Below are 16,720 nucleotides of genomic sequence, written 5' to 3' on the forward strand. Positions count from 1 at the left end.
AGCAGCAACATCAGCAGCGTTAACAAGTTGCCCAGCTGCTGCCACACGCGTGTGTAGAGATTTGACAGCAACAGCCAAAGCACCTGTACACCAAAGTATTCAACACTCACTCTCTCTCTCTCTCTCGCTCTCTCATCACTTTAACACAAGCCAGCCAGCCAGCCAGCCAGACAGCCAGCTAGACAGACAGACAAGCGAATCAGTGTTGCATCTTTTGTCTTTTGCAATTTTATAACACTCTATCTATATACGTGTGTGTGTGTGTGTGTTAAAGCCACTGCAAGTTCCGCTGTGTTGGGTTCTTTTTATTTTATGCTACTTCTACTTCTACTACTCCTTCTATTGCTTTTTGCTTATAGTGTAGTAGATTTTTGGTCGCGCTTCTTCTTTTTGGCACTTTGGCGTTGGCATTGGCGTTGGCGCGCTGCGTTTTTATTATTATAAAATACGCATGAGTTAGTGTGCATATTTCATGGATTTTGTGTGTAAAGGGATAAAAATGCAATCAGTCGCAAAAACCAGCAAAGTGAAACAGACAAAAACGAGTAGTACACACACACACACACTCATACACATACAGACGCGCTGCACAATCAATTCAACAATCAATGCAAGCATTGCCAAAGCCAAACCCTAAAACAGAACCACAAATTGCAATCGCAACTTAATTTACAAAATATACAACAATTTGATAGATTTGTTAAACAGTTTGTTGCTAATGCGCAGCAGATATATATGCCATATAGTATAATGTAAACGGATTGTGCACTTACCTAGAACAAAGTCAGTGTTGAGTAACGCATAATGACAGCTTAGTGTAAGGCGCGCTGTAAAGTATGCAAGCAATTAATTAAAAGATTGTATTTTAGTTAACTAAACTTTAAAAAATGTATATAAAATTATGATATAAATAAAGCAATTAAATTGCATATGCATTTTGCATTACTTAATATTATAATTTGTATTTCTTTTAAATACTATTAGCCAATGTCACTGTGACTCTGACTGTGACTGTGACTGTGACTCTATGTGTGTCACGGACTTTTGCAAATTGCGACAGCAGGTGTTTGGCAAGTATCAAAAGTGTTTTCAAGCTTAAATGTCGCGCCACAGCAATTTCTCAATAGGATGAATGACACCCAAATGCGCAATGAGCTGCCAAAGCACTTCATGTTGTCAGCTCCACACACACACACACACACACAGACATACCCATTGACAGACAGACGACAGTAGAAGTTGTAACAGGTGACCTCAAGCTGGAAGGAATAGCGACGTAAAATGAGCAGCCAGGAACCAACTAAAAGCCGCAGGATTGAGCGAAATTTGCGTGCAAAACTAAATATGCACCAACACACATGCAAACAGCACACACACACATACACACAAGTATGCAAGCAGCAGCAGCAGCAGCAGCAGCAGTTTGCATGCACTGCAAAAAATGCCTGAAAACAAAGCAAAAGAAACTTTAACTCTTAAAAATATAAACTAAATTGTTTAAATAATTATTATTATATATTAATTAAATAAATTGTATTAAATAATATTTACAATGTTTACTTTTGCCACATTAACAATTCATAAAATTCAATTTACTAGCTCATTATAAATTTAATTGAATATTGCAATTTACAAACATTAACAAACGAACGCAAAACTCAAAACGTAACTGCATAAAACTTGAAATTGAAATGCGCAATTTTTTCGCTCAGTGTAGCGTCATCTGATGTGGACATGTGTGAAGCATATGTTGCTGCTCTAAAAGGATACAAAAGTCAGAAGGCAAGCAAACTGAACTGATGGCAGCGCTGGGCACACACACACACACACACAGACACATACATGTATGTGTGTGAGGCACGTTTAAGCACGTTATCGAAGGACAAGCTCAAGTGCCATTGAGCAGAGCAGAGCAGAGACGACGACAGCAAGTTAGAGCAAAACAGCCAAAGCGAGCGACAGAGATGGAGAGTGGGCGTGGGCGTGGGTCTGGGCGTGGGCGTGGGTAAAGTGTTGCTTGAACTGAAGTGCGCACAGTAAATTCAAGAAACAATTTTCAGGAATGACTTAACTTTTGCGTTTATGTGAAAAGTTTCTTTTGCAACGTGATGTTATGCGAAATGGCAAACGATATTCACGTCAGTTTGTTGTGGGGGGGGAGGGCAGAGAGGGGACTGACGACAGTGGCCATACCCATAGACTATTTGTAAATAGATTTGCCAGCATAGGGAACGTGCCGAGCCCTTCAATTGAAGCGCAGCGATAGGCTCTGATCCAGATCCACACCGCGCGTTATATACGCCAAATCCTCACCAGTTACATAGCCCTGCTGACGGCCCTGCTGCTGCTCCATTACCGCTTTGAGCTTCCAGCGCATGGCGCGCAGCTCGCGTCGCGTCGCCGGCAGCTGACCCAGCAGCTCATCGCACTGCGCCGCACTCAACAGTCCGTCGCCATCGCTATCATACATTCTCAATATGGCTTGGAGCTTGCGCTCCAGCGATGCACTGCGTCGAAAGCGGGAGAGTCCGTGCATGAAATGCTGAAAGCCACACGACGGATGCAAATAGACGTCGACCAGCCGCTGACCCAGCGGATGCGCCGCCACCGGTGGCACCTTCAACAGCTCGCTGCGCAGCACGCGCCCCTCATCGTCCCGCTCCAGCGACTCGTACTGCCCATGCAAATAGTCGATGCGATGCGGTGAGAATCCCGACTCGGTCTGTATCTGTTGCAGCTCCGCCGCGCTCAGATGTCTCGAGGCCACAATGCCCATGGCGCTGCTTGCTTTGCTTTCCCTCGAACGGACGTTCAGTTCACTCTGCGATATTAAGCCAATTGCACTAAATACAAATACATATATATATCTATTATATGTGTGTGTGTCTAGGTGCGTGTGTGTATTCGGTTATCAACTTTAATTTAAAATCGACAAACATTACAAAGCCTCAAGTAAATGATTTTTGAGTGGCTGAGCACTCAAAATGTAAGAAGCAATATATATATATATGTATAAATAAAATTAATGCATAAATATTTTTAATATTAATAATAATATTAATTAATAATAAGAAGCTCTTAGCATTTTTGTAGCGTATTTCAGCTGCGACTTGTTGTTGACTTTTGCTGGTCGCATAAGAAACAAAGCAAAGCTGAGACTTAAATATTGTTAATCAATTTCTTAGACAGCTAATAATTTCACTATTGAGTCACACAACAAATTAAATGTATTAAATTTCATTTAGATTTCAAACTTTTGAAGTTATTCATTTGTGCATTTCAAATCTCTGGCAACTGTTAAAGCGCATATCAAGTTTTCAACTTGGCTAACTAATTTGTTCTTTGTATATTTTATTGTTGTCTCTCTCTCTCTGTTTTACACATCATTAACGCATCGAAAACACAGTCAACGCCTGTTTGGGTTTGTAAGTTAGTGGGGTACGGAAGTTGACGCCAATTCGCCGCTTTTTGCAATTAATTCCAAATATTCGCATCACGTGCCAGATTCCATCACCAAACAATTTCATACGTATTAACGTGATGTCGAGTCGAAAGTGAAAAAAGCAACAAGAAATCGAGTAATATATAAGAAGCAAAAAAATTGCTGCATAGCTTGTATAAAAAAAAAACTAATGCATAAATAGCTTTAAAAATTTTTAATATTAATAATAATATTTATTAATAATAAGAAATTCTTAGCATTTTTGTAGCGTATTTCAACTGCGACTTGTTAGTCGTTTGCTATTTTCTATTCTTTGCTTTTTCTTTTTTTTGTTGCCTTGGGACGAATGATTCCTGTTTTGGCCCAAGCGCTCTGTTGTGGGTTGAGATCTCTCGCCGATATGCATTTAACGCTGGCCAATGTGGTCATTCACATGCTGTGTGTGTCTCTCTCCCACTTGCCACTCTCTCTTTCGCACGCTCCGGCAGCTTTGACTTTAACGCTTTCTTTGCATCAGCAGCTCTGCCCAGGCAGTTGGACCATTAAAATGAAAGCGATTTAATTTCATTAATTTGCACACACACACACACACACACACATAGTAGTCTTTATACTCAGGCGTGAACAGCGAAAAAAAAACTTCTAACGCTTTTTTGCTTTCAATCAGCAAATGGTTGATTTAATTTTGTTAATTTGTTTGTGCTGCGATTTGAATAACAAATCAATTATATACACACACATTATATATATATATATAACTGACATCATGGCTGCTGCGCCTTGTCGTTCTCTTTTATTAATACATCATGCTTTGCCCAAGCTCATGACGATGGCGCTAGCGCTGGCGATGATGATTGCGCAGCAGTAAAGCAAACAAAACCAATGTTGCAGTCATTCAACTGTCCACACACACACACACACGCACGCTTTGCGCTATTACCGTTATCAACACTGTGGTTAGCGCTCGCCTGCTTTGTTGCCTGGCCAAGTGTTTGGCCTGAAAAGCTGTCAAAATGTTGCTAACGTAATTAATTTTGACATATGCCAAAATACGTGGAACGCCCTCCCAACCAACTGCTAATGCCGCCGCCTGTGTAACATTTAAAGCATAACAAATATATATATATATACAGTATCCATTTAGTATTGCTGAATTTTTTGCAGTAGCAGTTCAGCAGTAAGCCCCATTGTAGGGCCAACTCATGTGAGTGTGTAATTTATTAAATTAAAATTAGCATGACTATGTGAACTATGACAATGCAGAATATACAAAATATGCAAAGCTGAGTGTTCAAAATGCTGAGATGTATATTTGATTGGAAATGACGAGGACGCGTAGCAAAGAGCGCATTAAAATAATTTTGCATTACATTTTTATAGCTAAAAACTAATCAATTATATTTTATGCTTTAAAGAATTGAGAGCAGCTTTGCTAGCAGCTTAGTAATGGCCTCTAAAATTTAATATTTGTCTTTGCCAAAATGTCAGTTGAGAATTAATTATATTTCAGTTATTTTTCATACGGCAAGTTTACATGAAACTTGACAAGTTTTCAGTTATGACATTTAATTGAAAACTATCTATAATTTATTTACAACAATTTGCAATTAACTTGGCGTATGCGTAATATGAAATATTCGTAGACACGCCGCCTGTGTGTGTGCGTGTCTGTGTGACTTACAGTGCGGTTTGCAATTACGCAAATTCCCCTTACACCGTTAAGTGAGTTTTGGGCCCCACCCGGCAAAGATTTTTCTAAGAAAACCGCGACGGCATTCCAAACTAAATTACAAACAAAAATGTGTGCTAGCCTTAGAAAAAAAAAAACGAGCGAAAAGAAAGCAAAGCAAAGCGGAAACCGCAACTGAAAACGTAAACAAAATATAACGAAAAAAATCAAAACAAAAAGAAAGCGCAATGTAAAAAATGTTCGAGCCAAGATGAAATGCAGCCAAGTGACTGACACCCTAATCCACACACCACCAGCACCACCACCACGCCCCACTTGCTGGTGGCGCGCCCACGCGGCAAAAGCAACGCGCATAGCAAGCCCCAGCTCTAGGGTTTTGTGGCATGTGCCGCGTGGCAGTGGCGCCGCCTCAGTGGCCCCAGCGCATGCAATTTGTTGTTGCTGTGTGTGTGTGTGTGTTAGTGTATGTGTTTCCCAAGAAACCTTTGTTGCATTATTGCCGCAATTTGCAGAAGTGGTGACGTGAGAGCCATCAGAGTGCTGCGGCCACGAATATTGGACCGCAACGACCAAGCCAGCCCCATTCCCACTCCACTGGATTTTTCGCTTATGCATTGGCATTAGTGTGGCACATTGCTGGTGGCGGCGCCCCACGTCAAGCTGCCGAGACAGTCAGAGAGTCAGGCCAACAAATAACAACTAAGTTGGCAATTTGTAGTCCCCACCCCCCACTACCACTACCACTCGGGCCAAGGGTCGACTGCCAACTAAGAAACGCAGCAGCTCACAGCTCATCTTCGAAATAAATCGCAGTGAACGCAGCGCGCGCTTAAATAAACAAAAGGCCAAACTGCAAGCAACAATTGATTAAGATTTCCAGCTTTCCATATGTTATAGCCATCATAATTGGACGTCGGCCAGAGAGGGCCAGAGAGCGTTATCGATAACCAAAAGTGCCAATTACAAAAATAACAACCTGCCACAAAAGTTGCCAAAACTTGGCTCCAAACAAATAGAACAACAAAAAGTATGAGAGATATGTGCGCTATTATTAAGTCTGAGTGCTCATGCCAAAGCGGCTGGGGGGGGTGGTGGTCCGCGTCCCTCTTGTTGTTGTCGAAGTCGTCACGAAGTTTATTGCGCATTTTGCATGCTCTCGGGCTACAGTAATCGCTGACTAAACCACTTTAGGGCTTAGAGCAAGTTTAGTTGTTGCTTTTTGCAATAAAGCAGCAATAAGCATAAGATTAGATTCAGATTAGAATTGATATTGTTTTTTAACTTGAAATTTTAATTGCATTTTAGTATATATCATATTTTTATTCATTGCTATTTTTATGCTCAACAGCAAACTTCAAACACATTTACTGTGCCTTACATATTTTTATTCTATTTCATTTTTTTGTATTTGTTATTTATTTATATTTTTCGCTTTTTTTTTGTGTGTAGTGTAGTGCAGGCCACTTGGCTGGTCAACTTCAAGTTGGAGAGTCTATGGTCTATGCCATATGCCAGGACCTGCAGTTAAGACAGCCAAGACAACAGACGTGCCCCGGCTAAAGTACTAAGGGGGCGAAGTAGACACGGGGCTCGGCTTGAAGTTAACTGCAGCTGAGGCCACAGCAACTTTGCGAGTTCTTTTCGAGTTGCCAAAACAAGGCCAACTAGTGACGCAACAACAACAACAACAACAATAACAATGACAATAATATGAAATAAATTCCAACAGCTAGTTAAGAATGCGGACTTGAGCACAAAAAAAAAATAAAAAGGGGTAAAGCGGCACTTGCCTCAGTCCCAACCCCAACCCCAGCCCCAATCCAAGTACAAACATACAGCTAAAAAAAAATCCGTACAAATTGAATAAGAACTCAATCTTGGCTACTGTCAAAACAACTTTTGGGTCCAGTAGGCAAACGGATGGACATGCAGGGACAGACGTTGACCAAGACGGCAGGCGGAAAGATAAAACAGTCAAAATAAAATTCACTGAGAATGCGGCAAAAAACAAAAAACAAGCAAAAGCACAAATAAAAGGGAACAACAACAACAACAACAGCAGCAACAACAAAGGCAGAGAAAAATATTGAATTGAATTGAAATGCCTTGGCAATTGTTTGTGTATCATTATGGTCATCAGTAGCAGCAGCAGCAGCAGCAACATATTTATATATATATATATGTTTATGTGTGTGTGTTTGTGTTTGTGACTAGACTGTTGCAGTAGCAGTGGCAATCGCACGCTTTGTTATGATTATATTGCTTAGCTGTTTGCCATATGTTAAAGCAGTTTAAAGCCGATGGATTTTTATGTTTTGAAACATAAATTCTCAATTATTACAATTTTTATAGCTGTGTTTGCCTCTCGCTCACAATTTAGTCAATTCATACAATTTTTATAGCATACTTATGAGCGCTGTGGCACTTTCTCTCTCTCTCTCGCGCGCTCATAATTTAGTCTATTCGCATATTTGCCACATTTAAATGATTGATTGACAACAAATTGATGTGGAATCTCAAGTCCGTACATATATGAATATGTGTGTGTGTGTGCTTAATTGACAACAATGACGTATTGACAATTTATTTGTTGATAAGTTGATTTAATTAAAGCATCAACAATAAGCCAAATTCTACTCAGAGTATCAACTTTAACAGCAAGTATAATAGCCTGGTCGATTATGTCGTTATCGATAAGCTTTAAGTACACGCACAATGAGCGAGTGTGTGTTTGTGTTTGTGTGTGTGTGTGTGTCTGTCAGCCGATCAATTCGTTATTGGTTTGGGCTATTGTTGGCGTCTGTCAACGCGACCTAACCAACTACACCAACGCATATGGATGTGTATGGATGTGTTGGGTGCTGTGTCCTCTTCCCCCATGGCACTATTAATTATCATGTTAAAATGTAATTAATTAAAGATGTCGTCAGCGTTGGCGTACGCACATAACTTTCAATGAAAAGTTAATAAATTACATAATGCCGAAAACGAAATTACAAACGCCAGCGCGCACCAGCGACCGGCCACATCGTCTAGCATAATAGCAAAAATAACAACAGCAACAACAACAAAATAATAGCAACAACAACAATAACAACAACAGCAGCAGCCGTTACCTGATAACAAATCAAACGAAATGTTTATTTTGCTGCTGCCATAGTTGATGCGCACACACACACACACACACACATACAGAATAATCCGCATGCAAAACAAATTAATAAATAAATAATAAATCTGCGTTATAATAATGACTAAAGAAAATTCAGAAACAATAAATTTTATTTGAGCAGCCGCCAAAACGACAAATGCCAGAAACAACAACAACAACAACAAAAATAATAACAATATTATTAATGAAATTATTGTTTGGCCAAGAATATTTTTGCTTTGGATCAAGCAATTTGGGCACGCGGGTGGGGGAGGGGAGCTGCATGTCATAAACGTTTATAAATTTTCATTGCGCGTAAATAAAATCGTAACAATATTAAAACTGATGCGATTGCCTGTATATTAAATAGATACGAATGTCAAACAACACTTGGCGAGAGCGAAAGAGAGAGCGATAGAGAGAGAGAGAGAGAGAGAGCAGCGTGAGATGCTTTAAAATAATTTATCGCAGGCAATATTCACACACTCACGCACACACGCGCGACAGCTTAATGTGTGTGTGTGCGTTTGCTTTTGACTTTTTGCTTTGCTTATTGTTGTTGTTGAGGGTGCTGCTCTCGTCTTTGACTTTGACTCTTGCCTCGTTTCACGCACATTTGTAAGCAAGTCAGGCAATTGTTTGCCCAATTAAGTGCGCTGGAACACACACACACATACACACGCATGCATGTTATCACAAAGCTAATTCTCAAAGTCAAAGCATTCGTATTTTTGGGCATTACAGCCAAATAAACGACCAACCCAACAACAACAACAACAACAACAACTGTGCGTGCGCTCAGGCAAACGCACACATACACACTTTCCACACAGATACAGCCTTGCTTAAAGTGAAGCAGCTTCAAAACTAAGCAAAGAGCGTTTACTGATCTCGGCAATGCACAAAAGTCAAAGAGCTGCAAGTTCAAAGAGTGCCACCCACTCTCGCTTAACCTTTTTATTGAAAGCCGCAGCATTTTGCATATGCCAAGCAACCATTTGACTTGTCAATGTCACTGCCTTGCCCTTTTTGGGATGCATATATATTTTTGTCTGTGTGTCTGTGTGTGTGTCCCACATTACTCGTTTATCAAACGATTTTTGACGTCTTCGCATAAACACCGCTGTGCTTAGCTCCTGGCAAGTCAAATTTAAGGCAAAGAGAACGCGCAAAAAAGCGCAAATCAGCCACAATTGGCACTGACAGACGCAGGCAGGCAGCGCTTTGTGTGTTGTGAACGTAGCATGTGTGTGTGTGTGTGTGTGTGTGTGTGTGTGTGTGTGTGTGTATGTGTGTGTGTATTTGTGGCTTTGACAATATTTATGCTGCAAGCTGACAGATTTTCGTTACGACAGCATTAAATTGAATTTTGACATTTCTTTTGCATACCATGTCGAAATGGAATATATATACAATATGTACTCTACATATGCACCACTAAAAACACAACGCGTACACCATGGTAGTACTGCCACACACAAGCGAAATTGTGGATCAGACCACAATGCAATTACTTGTGCGTATAAAAAATAATTTCAGCAGCATTTTGTGCGCAGGCAATTCTTCCCGAAGCAAAACACAAGAAAAGTGTCAAAATATTTCTGCGTGCTTCTGTTCGCTACCTGCTGTCTCCGTCCGCCGTCGCTGCCAATGCGACGAGAGGCGAGATAGCAAGCGATATTGTTTCTCGCTTATGCTTTATGCTAGCCGATACGACACTCGCGACTTCTTTGCGCTTGCCTTCGTTGTGGGTAAAAAACCACAACGACCCTTTTTCGGTCTCATCTGGGTGTTTTTGGTGCGCTCGCTGTGCGCCGCACAAGCAATTTTTTTTGTTGTGTCCGTGTGCGTATTTTTTCCCGCCCGAGTTGTCATTGTGCGCGTATGGTCTCACACTTGATTTTTGTGTGTGCACCATTGTGCTTTAAAAAGAGCCACAATTGCGTTCCTGATATACAATATGTACTCTACATATGTATGTACTTACTATCTATGTATTACATACAGTTATTTACACATGTTAGTATTTTGTCGCCAGGTATTTTAAGCCAGCGATCATATGTCAATTGCTCTTCGACTATTTTTTGTGATATAAAAAACAAGGATGCTCAAGCAAGAAGCAGAACTTACCAAGCGAAAACCAAAGAGTAGCGTATAAGAGCGAATGCTGTTGCTATGCAGTCACAGACACATTGAACGAAATACACTTACGCTTATACGCAATCAAAACACATTGCACAGATACAAAAAAGAAAAAAAATACACTTCAGCACACACAATCAAAAAAAAATCAATGCACTTGTGTTTAAGAAATCAATGCACTAAACGTATAACCGAACATAAATCAGACACGCGGCTCCGCCAACTGCGCAATTTGCCCGACTCAGTAGCAAAAGCTGCATCAACGCTCACTAACATTATATTGGCGTATTTTAACAATAACTTATTTTAATTACACTTGCACTTAACATATTTACACTGACAAACTGCTAATTTCATATATAAAACAAGTGGACAGGTTAAAGTTGGGCACAATTTGCGCCTGCGACAAGCCAAGGATCGCGCTTACGACGTCGATATGATGACAGTGCTGCGTTATTAGCTTATTTAAGCCTAGATATAGCTTTATATCGTGCAAGTTGCGACAGTCGCAATCGATATCGTTAAGTTTTTGCGCGAAAAAGTATAAGACGTATTTCCTTTGATGCAAATTGTAATACATATGTTATGCAAATATTGATAAACAAACAATGCACTTATGTTTAATAAATCCATACAATAAACGTACATATGTATGTATGTGTAACCGAACTTAAACCAACTGCGCAATATGCCAGACACCGTAGTAAAAACTGCACAAACGCTCACTAACATTATATTTACGCATTATATCAAAAACTAATTGTATTAATGACTAATTGCACATAAAAACAAGAACAAAAAGTGCACAATTTACGCTTGCGACAAGCCAAGGATCGCGCTTACGTTATCGATATCATAGCAGTGCTGCCAAATTAACTTATCTCAGCGTAGATCAAGATCTAGCCTTATATCGAGAAAGTTGCGATAGTCGCATGTTTTGTCAACATGCTGTCAGGAAGAGTAATTCTGTTTACATCAAATAGGCTTTGGTCAAAACTTCAAAGACATTTCTATAGATGACTGGCACTATTCAGTCAAATTCATAACAGGTACGGAAAAAGTCACATTAAAATAACAACCATTTCGAATTTTAATATATTTCCAATTCATTGACACGCAACCACAAACATTAAAAATGGCATCGCCCGATCGGAATCATTTTCAAAGGTTTAAAAACAATGCAAAGGATCAGGATGAAATGCGTCGCAAGCGTAATGAAGTGACTGTAGAGATACGTAAAAGCAAGCGCGATGAAACAATATTAAAGCGTCGCAACGTTCCTCCCAATCAGGATTCAAACACAGACGAGGACGAGCCAATGCCCAATACAGTAGAATTGGAAAAACTGATTTGGTCCGCAGCAGATCCTTCCAAGCCAGACCAACAGTTAGCCTCTGTTCAATCATTACGCGAAGTGCTGTCGAGTGAAACGAATCCACTACCCATTGAAGAGTTGATTAAAAGCAATATTCTGCCCGTTCTGATTGAATGCATGAAGCAGGATGATCCAATACTTCAATTCGAGGCTGCTTGGGCGTTAACTAACATTGCATCCGGCACTTCCGATCAAACCCAAGAGGTTGTGGTCGCTGGCGCTGTACCGGTCTTTCTGCAGTTGCTTAAGTCACCTGCTCGGATTGTCTGTGAACAGGCTATCTGGGCGCTGGGAAATATAATAGGCGACGGGCCTAAGCTGCGCGATTTTGTCATTAGTCAAGGCTTTATTCAACCATTGCTCTCATTCTTAAAGCCTAATGCTCCGCTACCGTTTTTACGAAACATTACATGGGTAATTGTAAACTTATTCCGGTGCAAGGATCCATCGCCGCCAGCTAGCGTTATATCCGAAATCCTGCCGGCAATCAATATGCTTATTAAGCACACGGACACAACTATTTTGGGCGACACTGTATGGGCCCTTTGCAATCTGACAGACGGTGGCAGCGATCACGTCCAAATGGTAATTGACAGTGGTATCGTCCCCAAGCTGGTATCGCTTCTCGACAACACTGACTATAAGGTGCAAACGGCGGCTCTTCGCGCCGTTGGCAATATTGTTACAGAGTCGGACGAGCAAACACAAGAGGTGCTCAACCACAACGCCTTGTCATATTTCCCAGCGCTGCTGGACCATAGCAATGAGAAAATACGGAAAGAGGCTATCTGGTTCCTCTCAAATATTGCAGCTGGCAACGAGTTACAGGTGCAGGCTCTTATCGATACTGGCCTACTCATCAAGATCATTGAGAGCCTCCACCAAAGCGAATATCACACACAGAAGGAAGCTGCATGGGCCGTAAGTAACCTGGCCCTTAACGGAAGCCCTGATCAGGTGTTAACAATGGTCAACGAGGGTGTCATAGCGCCTTTCTGCGATCTGCTTACTTCCCAGGACAATGAAGTCATCGATATTGTGCTTGACGGTCTCTCTAACATGCTCAAAGTGGCCGAAAATTTTCAAATAGAGGATGTGGAGAATTTGATTGAACAATGCGATGGTCTGGCCAAAATTGAGCGTTTGCAAGACCATGAGAATGTGGACATCTACAAACAGGCTTATAAAATAATTGAGAAATTCTTTTTAGCTAACGAACCAGCTAATTTGCCACCGACCGCGGAGAGCACAGAAATCAACTTTGATCCGGCCACTGACAAACTCCAGATGAATTCATTCCAGTTTTAACCCGTTTGAGCGAGATGATGCAAAAATTAGCAATAAGATTTCATTGTGCAACACTAACTGCTGCTACTACCTACATTTATACCTACATTGTACATTTATACAGACATTATATATTTATATACATACATATGTGCAGACTCTACTTAAACGCATAGTTACAACTAACAGTAGACAACCAGGAATACATACTAGGCAAAACACAATAACCCAACCAAACATCAAACATGTTGAAGTATCATTTTATAATCAAAATTTAATATGTTCACTCTTCACGAGTCTAAATTCTTTCAAAGAGCTACGTATACGCAAGCGAACAACAAATAGGCTATATAAAACAATAAAACACAGTCACATGAAATTTTAGAACTATTTATAATAATTATAATAAAGAATTTGAATTTTAACGGAAATCATAACATTACATTTCTAGCTTGTATATCAGTGCTGTAATATTAGCTTATTTTAGGCTAGATCTAGCGTATTTGCATAGCTTAATTTATGCGAGCAGCTTTATATCGATCAAGTTGCGACAATCGCAATCGCTGTCGTTGATTTGTTGCGCGAAAAAGTTTTTGCTGTGTAAAATACTTATTTTGTTTTATTTGTTTTTGTGCAAATTTGTAAGATGTTAATGTAAGTGTTGAGAAGTAAACAAGCATACAAGTGTGTAGCTTACTTAGTATGCATAAATATAATGTTAATATGGGCTGGATCAGTCTGCCGAATTAAGTTTGTTGTTCGCGTGTGTTTCGTGCCGGTAAATTGATCATTGCATGCGCAAAAATTAATTTCAAGTGTATTTTTATTGTATGTGCTATATATATACAGACTATATGTTGATACATATCCAGACGCTGAGTCGCGCTCACAGCTGTTCGCGGTAAGTTGCGCTCACTTCTTATATATTTTATGCATGTCGCTTAGCTTTTGGCTCAGGCACAGGCTCAGCTATAAACATAGTTTTAAGTTGTAGTATACTATGCTGGCACACGCTCGCTTGGCTCAATCTTCTAATTATGAACTCATTGTAGTGCGCTTCCTGCACAAGGCGTAGCCAACAACTACTACTACTACTGAATGGGTGGGTGGTGGGCGGTCTGCTTGGCTGATCAACTACAATATTAATTTCTCACGTTTCACATACAATTTGTACGAACGGAAGTGATTTCAGTGCGACGCTGACTGACCTGACCAGCTGCCTGAGCCAATACAAATTTTGTTCGAAATCCAACTTAACTAGCTGCTCGCTAATGAAGATTTCATATTGCTAATGTGTGTGTGTGTGTGTGTATTGTTGTTGGTATACCCTAGAAATTTTGATAGATAGTTAGATTTGATGTACGCTTATTTGCTTTGATTTGAGTCTAGCTTAAGGAGCATCTGTTAGTCGTGCCCATTGCTAAATAAATCGCCGCACGTAGCACAATAATTCGAAATCCGCCTTTAGCACAGGCCGAGGCCACTAGGACCACGCACCAAATGCACTTGTGTGCGTTCACACAGACACGCCTGACATTCTATTTATGTGTGTGCACACACACAAAGTGTGTAAAGTGATATTTGTTGTTGTGGTTGTTGTTGTCGTTGTTGGTTATTAGCTGTGACTGCTGCTTGGCAGCTTTTTCTTTGTTTCAGTTAAGCTTCTTCCGTTTCGCCTATGCTCTCAGCTCTCTCTCTGTGTGTGTGTGTGTGGTGTGCATGTGTTCAAATTGCTGAGGATTATGGGTCTTAATTTTATGATTGCTTCTTTAATCAGAGACGTAACTGCACGCCAATTATGTTCTGACCGTGCTAATTGTTTCTGCTGCTGCTGCTTATTGTTGTTGTTGTTGTTGTTTGGCTGTCTTTCTATTTTAGCCAACTCATTTGATGTGGCCTTAATCGATGTGCGTTATTTGCGCTTACTCGAGTGCCAAATGAGCCATGTTGCCACACACACAAATACAGAGAGACAACGCGAGATTGCTGCGGACTGCCTTGGGGTTGGCGTATCCAGTGTCTTGGCCATTATTTGTTGCCTCCACTGTTAGCTATGAGCTTGGGCCCAGGCATAATGAATGCGTGTTTAGTCATAATAAAATGTAGCGGCATTCCAGCCAAGCCACAGCACAAGCTTTGTTGTTGTTGCTGTTTTTGTTGCCGTTGCTGTTGCAATAAAACATTTCGCAACGCAAAGCAAATACCGCAATCATTTTGCAGTGCAACATGTGGCCAGCAGCACCCAGCAGCAAACCAAACCAAACTAAACCAACTAAAAAAAAACTTGTTACCCCTAAACCAAAACTATCTGACAGGCGAAAACCTCCAACGACCGCCCGCCCGCCCGCGCTTTGTCCCACCCGCTGCTGCTGCTGCTTTTGGCTTATATTGCGCTGGCCAACAGTTTGTCTAGTCATGCCGTAAATAAATAATTTGCAAGTAAGTAGTACATGCTTAGCAACAAAATAGAAAGCACTTTGTAGTAGACTTTTGATATACACTTTAATAGTTCCAGTCGAGCCACAAAGTTAAAGGCAAAATATTGCAAATGAACTTTAGTTTTACGTTTTACGTTTCGTCACACAATTCAATGCTAAAGTGTCAGCATTTTAATTTACCAACTTCTGAATTTCGGACTGCGAAAAGGTAACTGCAAAATAACTTTTTAAGCTGCATACTTTCGGGGGCAACTTCCGGGTCCATGGCTAGCAACAAAAGCGTTGACAGATGTACGAGCGTGCCTAGTATAATATTTATTTTGAGTTTTGTTTATTATTATCATTTAACTGTCCACCCAAACTAATTATAACTTTAATGCAATTGCTGTTACTTTTTTGAATGTGTTTTTGCTTTTTTTTCTTCTATTTTTTGTGTGTTAGCTTTCTGCTCGTTGCGTTGGCTTCAAAGGGCTGCCCTGACAACCAACGGCCCAACCAAAGGCAAATTCTGCAGCAAAAAAGAATTAAGCGATGAGCATTTTGTCCAGGCTTAAGCTTTGTTAAATTTAACTCAAGAAGACCGAAACTGATTGCGATTTCAAAAACTTGAGTGCTTTTGGGCTTCGAGAGTCATTAAGTTTATTAAGTGCTTGGTGAAGATGATAACCCTAAAAATGAGTGCAGTGCATGTAAAAGCAAAGCAATTTGCGCTCACATTGCATTCACTTACTTTGCCTACGCCAAGTGCCCAACACCCCTTGCCCACCTCCAGTTTAGCAACTCTTACCAGAGGCTCTCTCTCTCTCTCTCTCTCTCTCTCTGTCTCTCTGTCTCTGCTCACTGATAGCAAAGTTTGCCATCAGAGAACAAGCAGCGAACAAGTGGAAAAGATAACAAACAATGTGCGGTGCTGAGGCAAATTGCCACTGCAGCTATAAAACTTCTGCTGCGAACCACAGAAGATTATCAGTATCAGTGTGGAGAGTGGTCGCGAGAGTGCGGCGGGAGGGAATAGTTTAGCAGGCTTACTTAGTTTTCGCAAGTGGTCGCAATCCAGGCCAGCAGCGGTCAGTGGAGCGCAGGGAGCGGGTGAATTGTTTTCTTATCGCTGAAGCTGATGCGAAAATAATTTCCTTTGTTCCGTGGATGTTGCAAAACGCACAAAGTAGTAGCAAACTAATGGCAAAGTGATAAG

The 16,720-nt window shown here is 40.6% G+C and overlaps 2 protein-coding genes across 2 annotated transcripts; one reads left to right on the forward strand and one right to left on the reverse strand.

Moving 5' to 3' along the window:
* Positions 1 to 2,245: 2,245 nt before the first annotated feature.
* Positions 2,246 to 2,776, reverse strand: LOC108605323 (calcineurin subunit B-like). The gene has a single exon (XM_017994992.1). The coding sequence runs from the start codon at positions 2,774 to 2,776 to the stop codon at positions 2,246 to 2,248; it is 531 nt and encodes a 176-aa protein (XP_017850481.1).
* An 8,701-nt stretch (positions 2,777 to 11,477) lies between these two features.
* LOC108605674 (importin subunit alpha-3-like) lies at positions 11,478 to 13,498 on the forward strand. The gene has a single exon (XM_033294367.1). The coding sequence runs from the start codon at positions 11,561 to 11,563 to the stop codon at positions 13,106 to 13,108; it is 1,548 nt and encodes a 515-aa protein (XP_033150258.1). The 5' UTR covers positions 11,478 to 11,560; the 3' UTR covers positions 13,109 to 13,498.
* Positions 13,499 to 16,720: the final 3,222 nt, after the last annotated feature.

Source organism: Drosophila busckii, chromosome X, assembly GCF_011750605.1.
Source record: "Drosophila busckii strain San Diego stock center, stock number 13000-0081.31 chromosome X, ASM1175060v1, whole genome shotgun sequence".
Lineage (NCBI taxonomy): Eukaryota > Metazoa > Arthropoda > Insecta > Diptera > Drosophilidae > Drosophila > Drosophila busckii.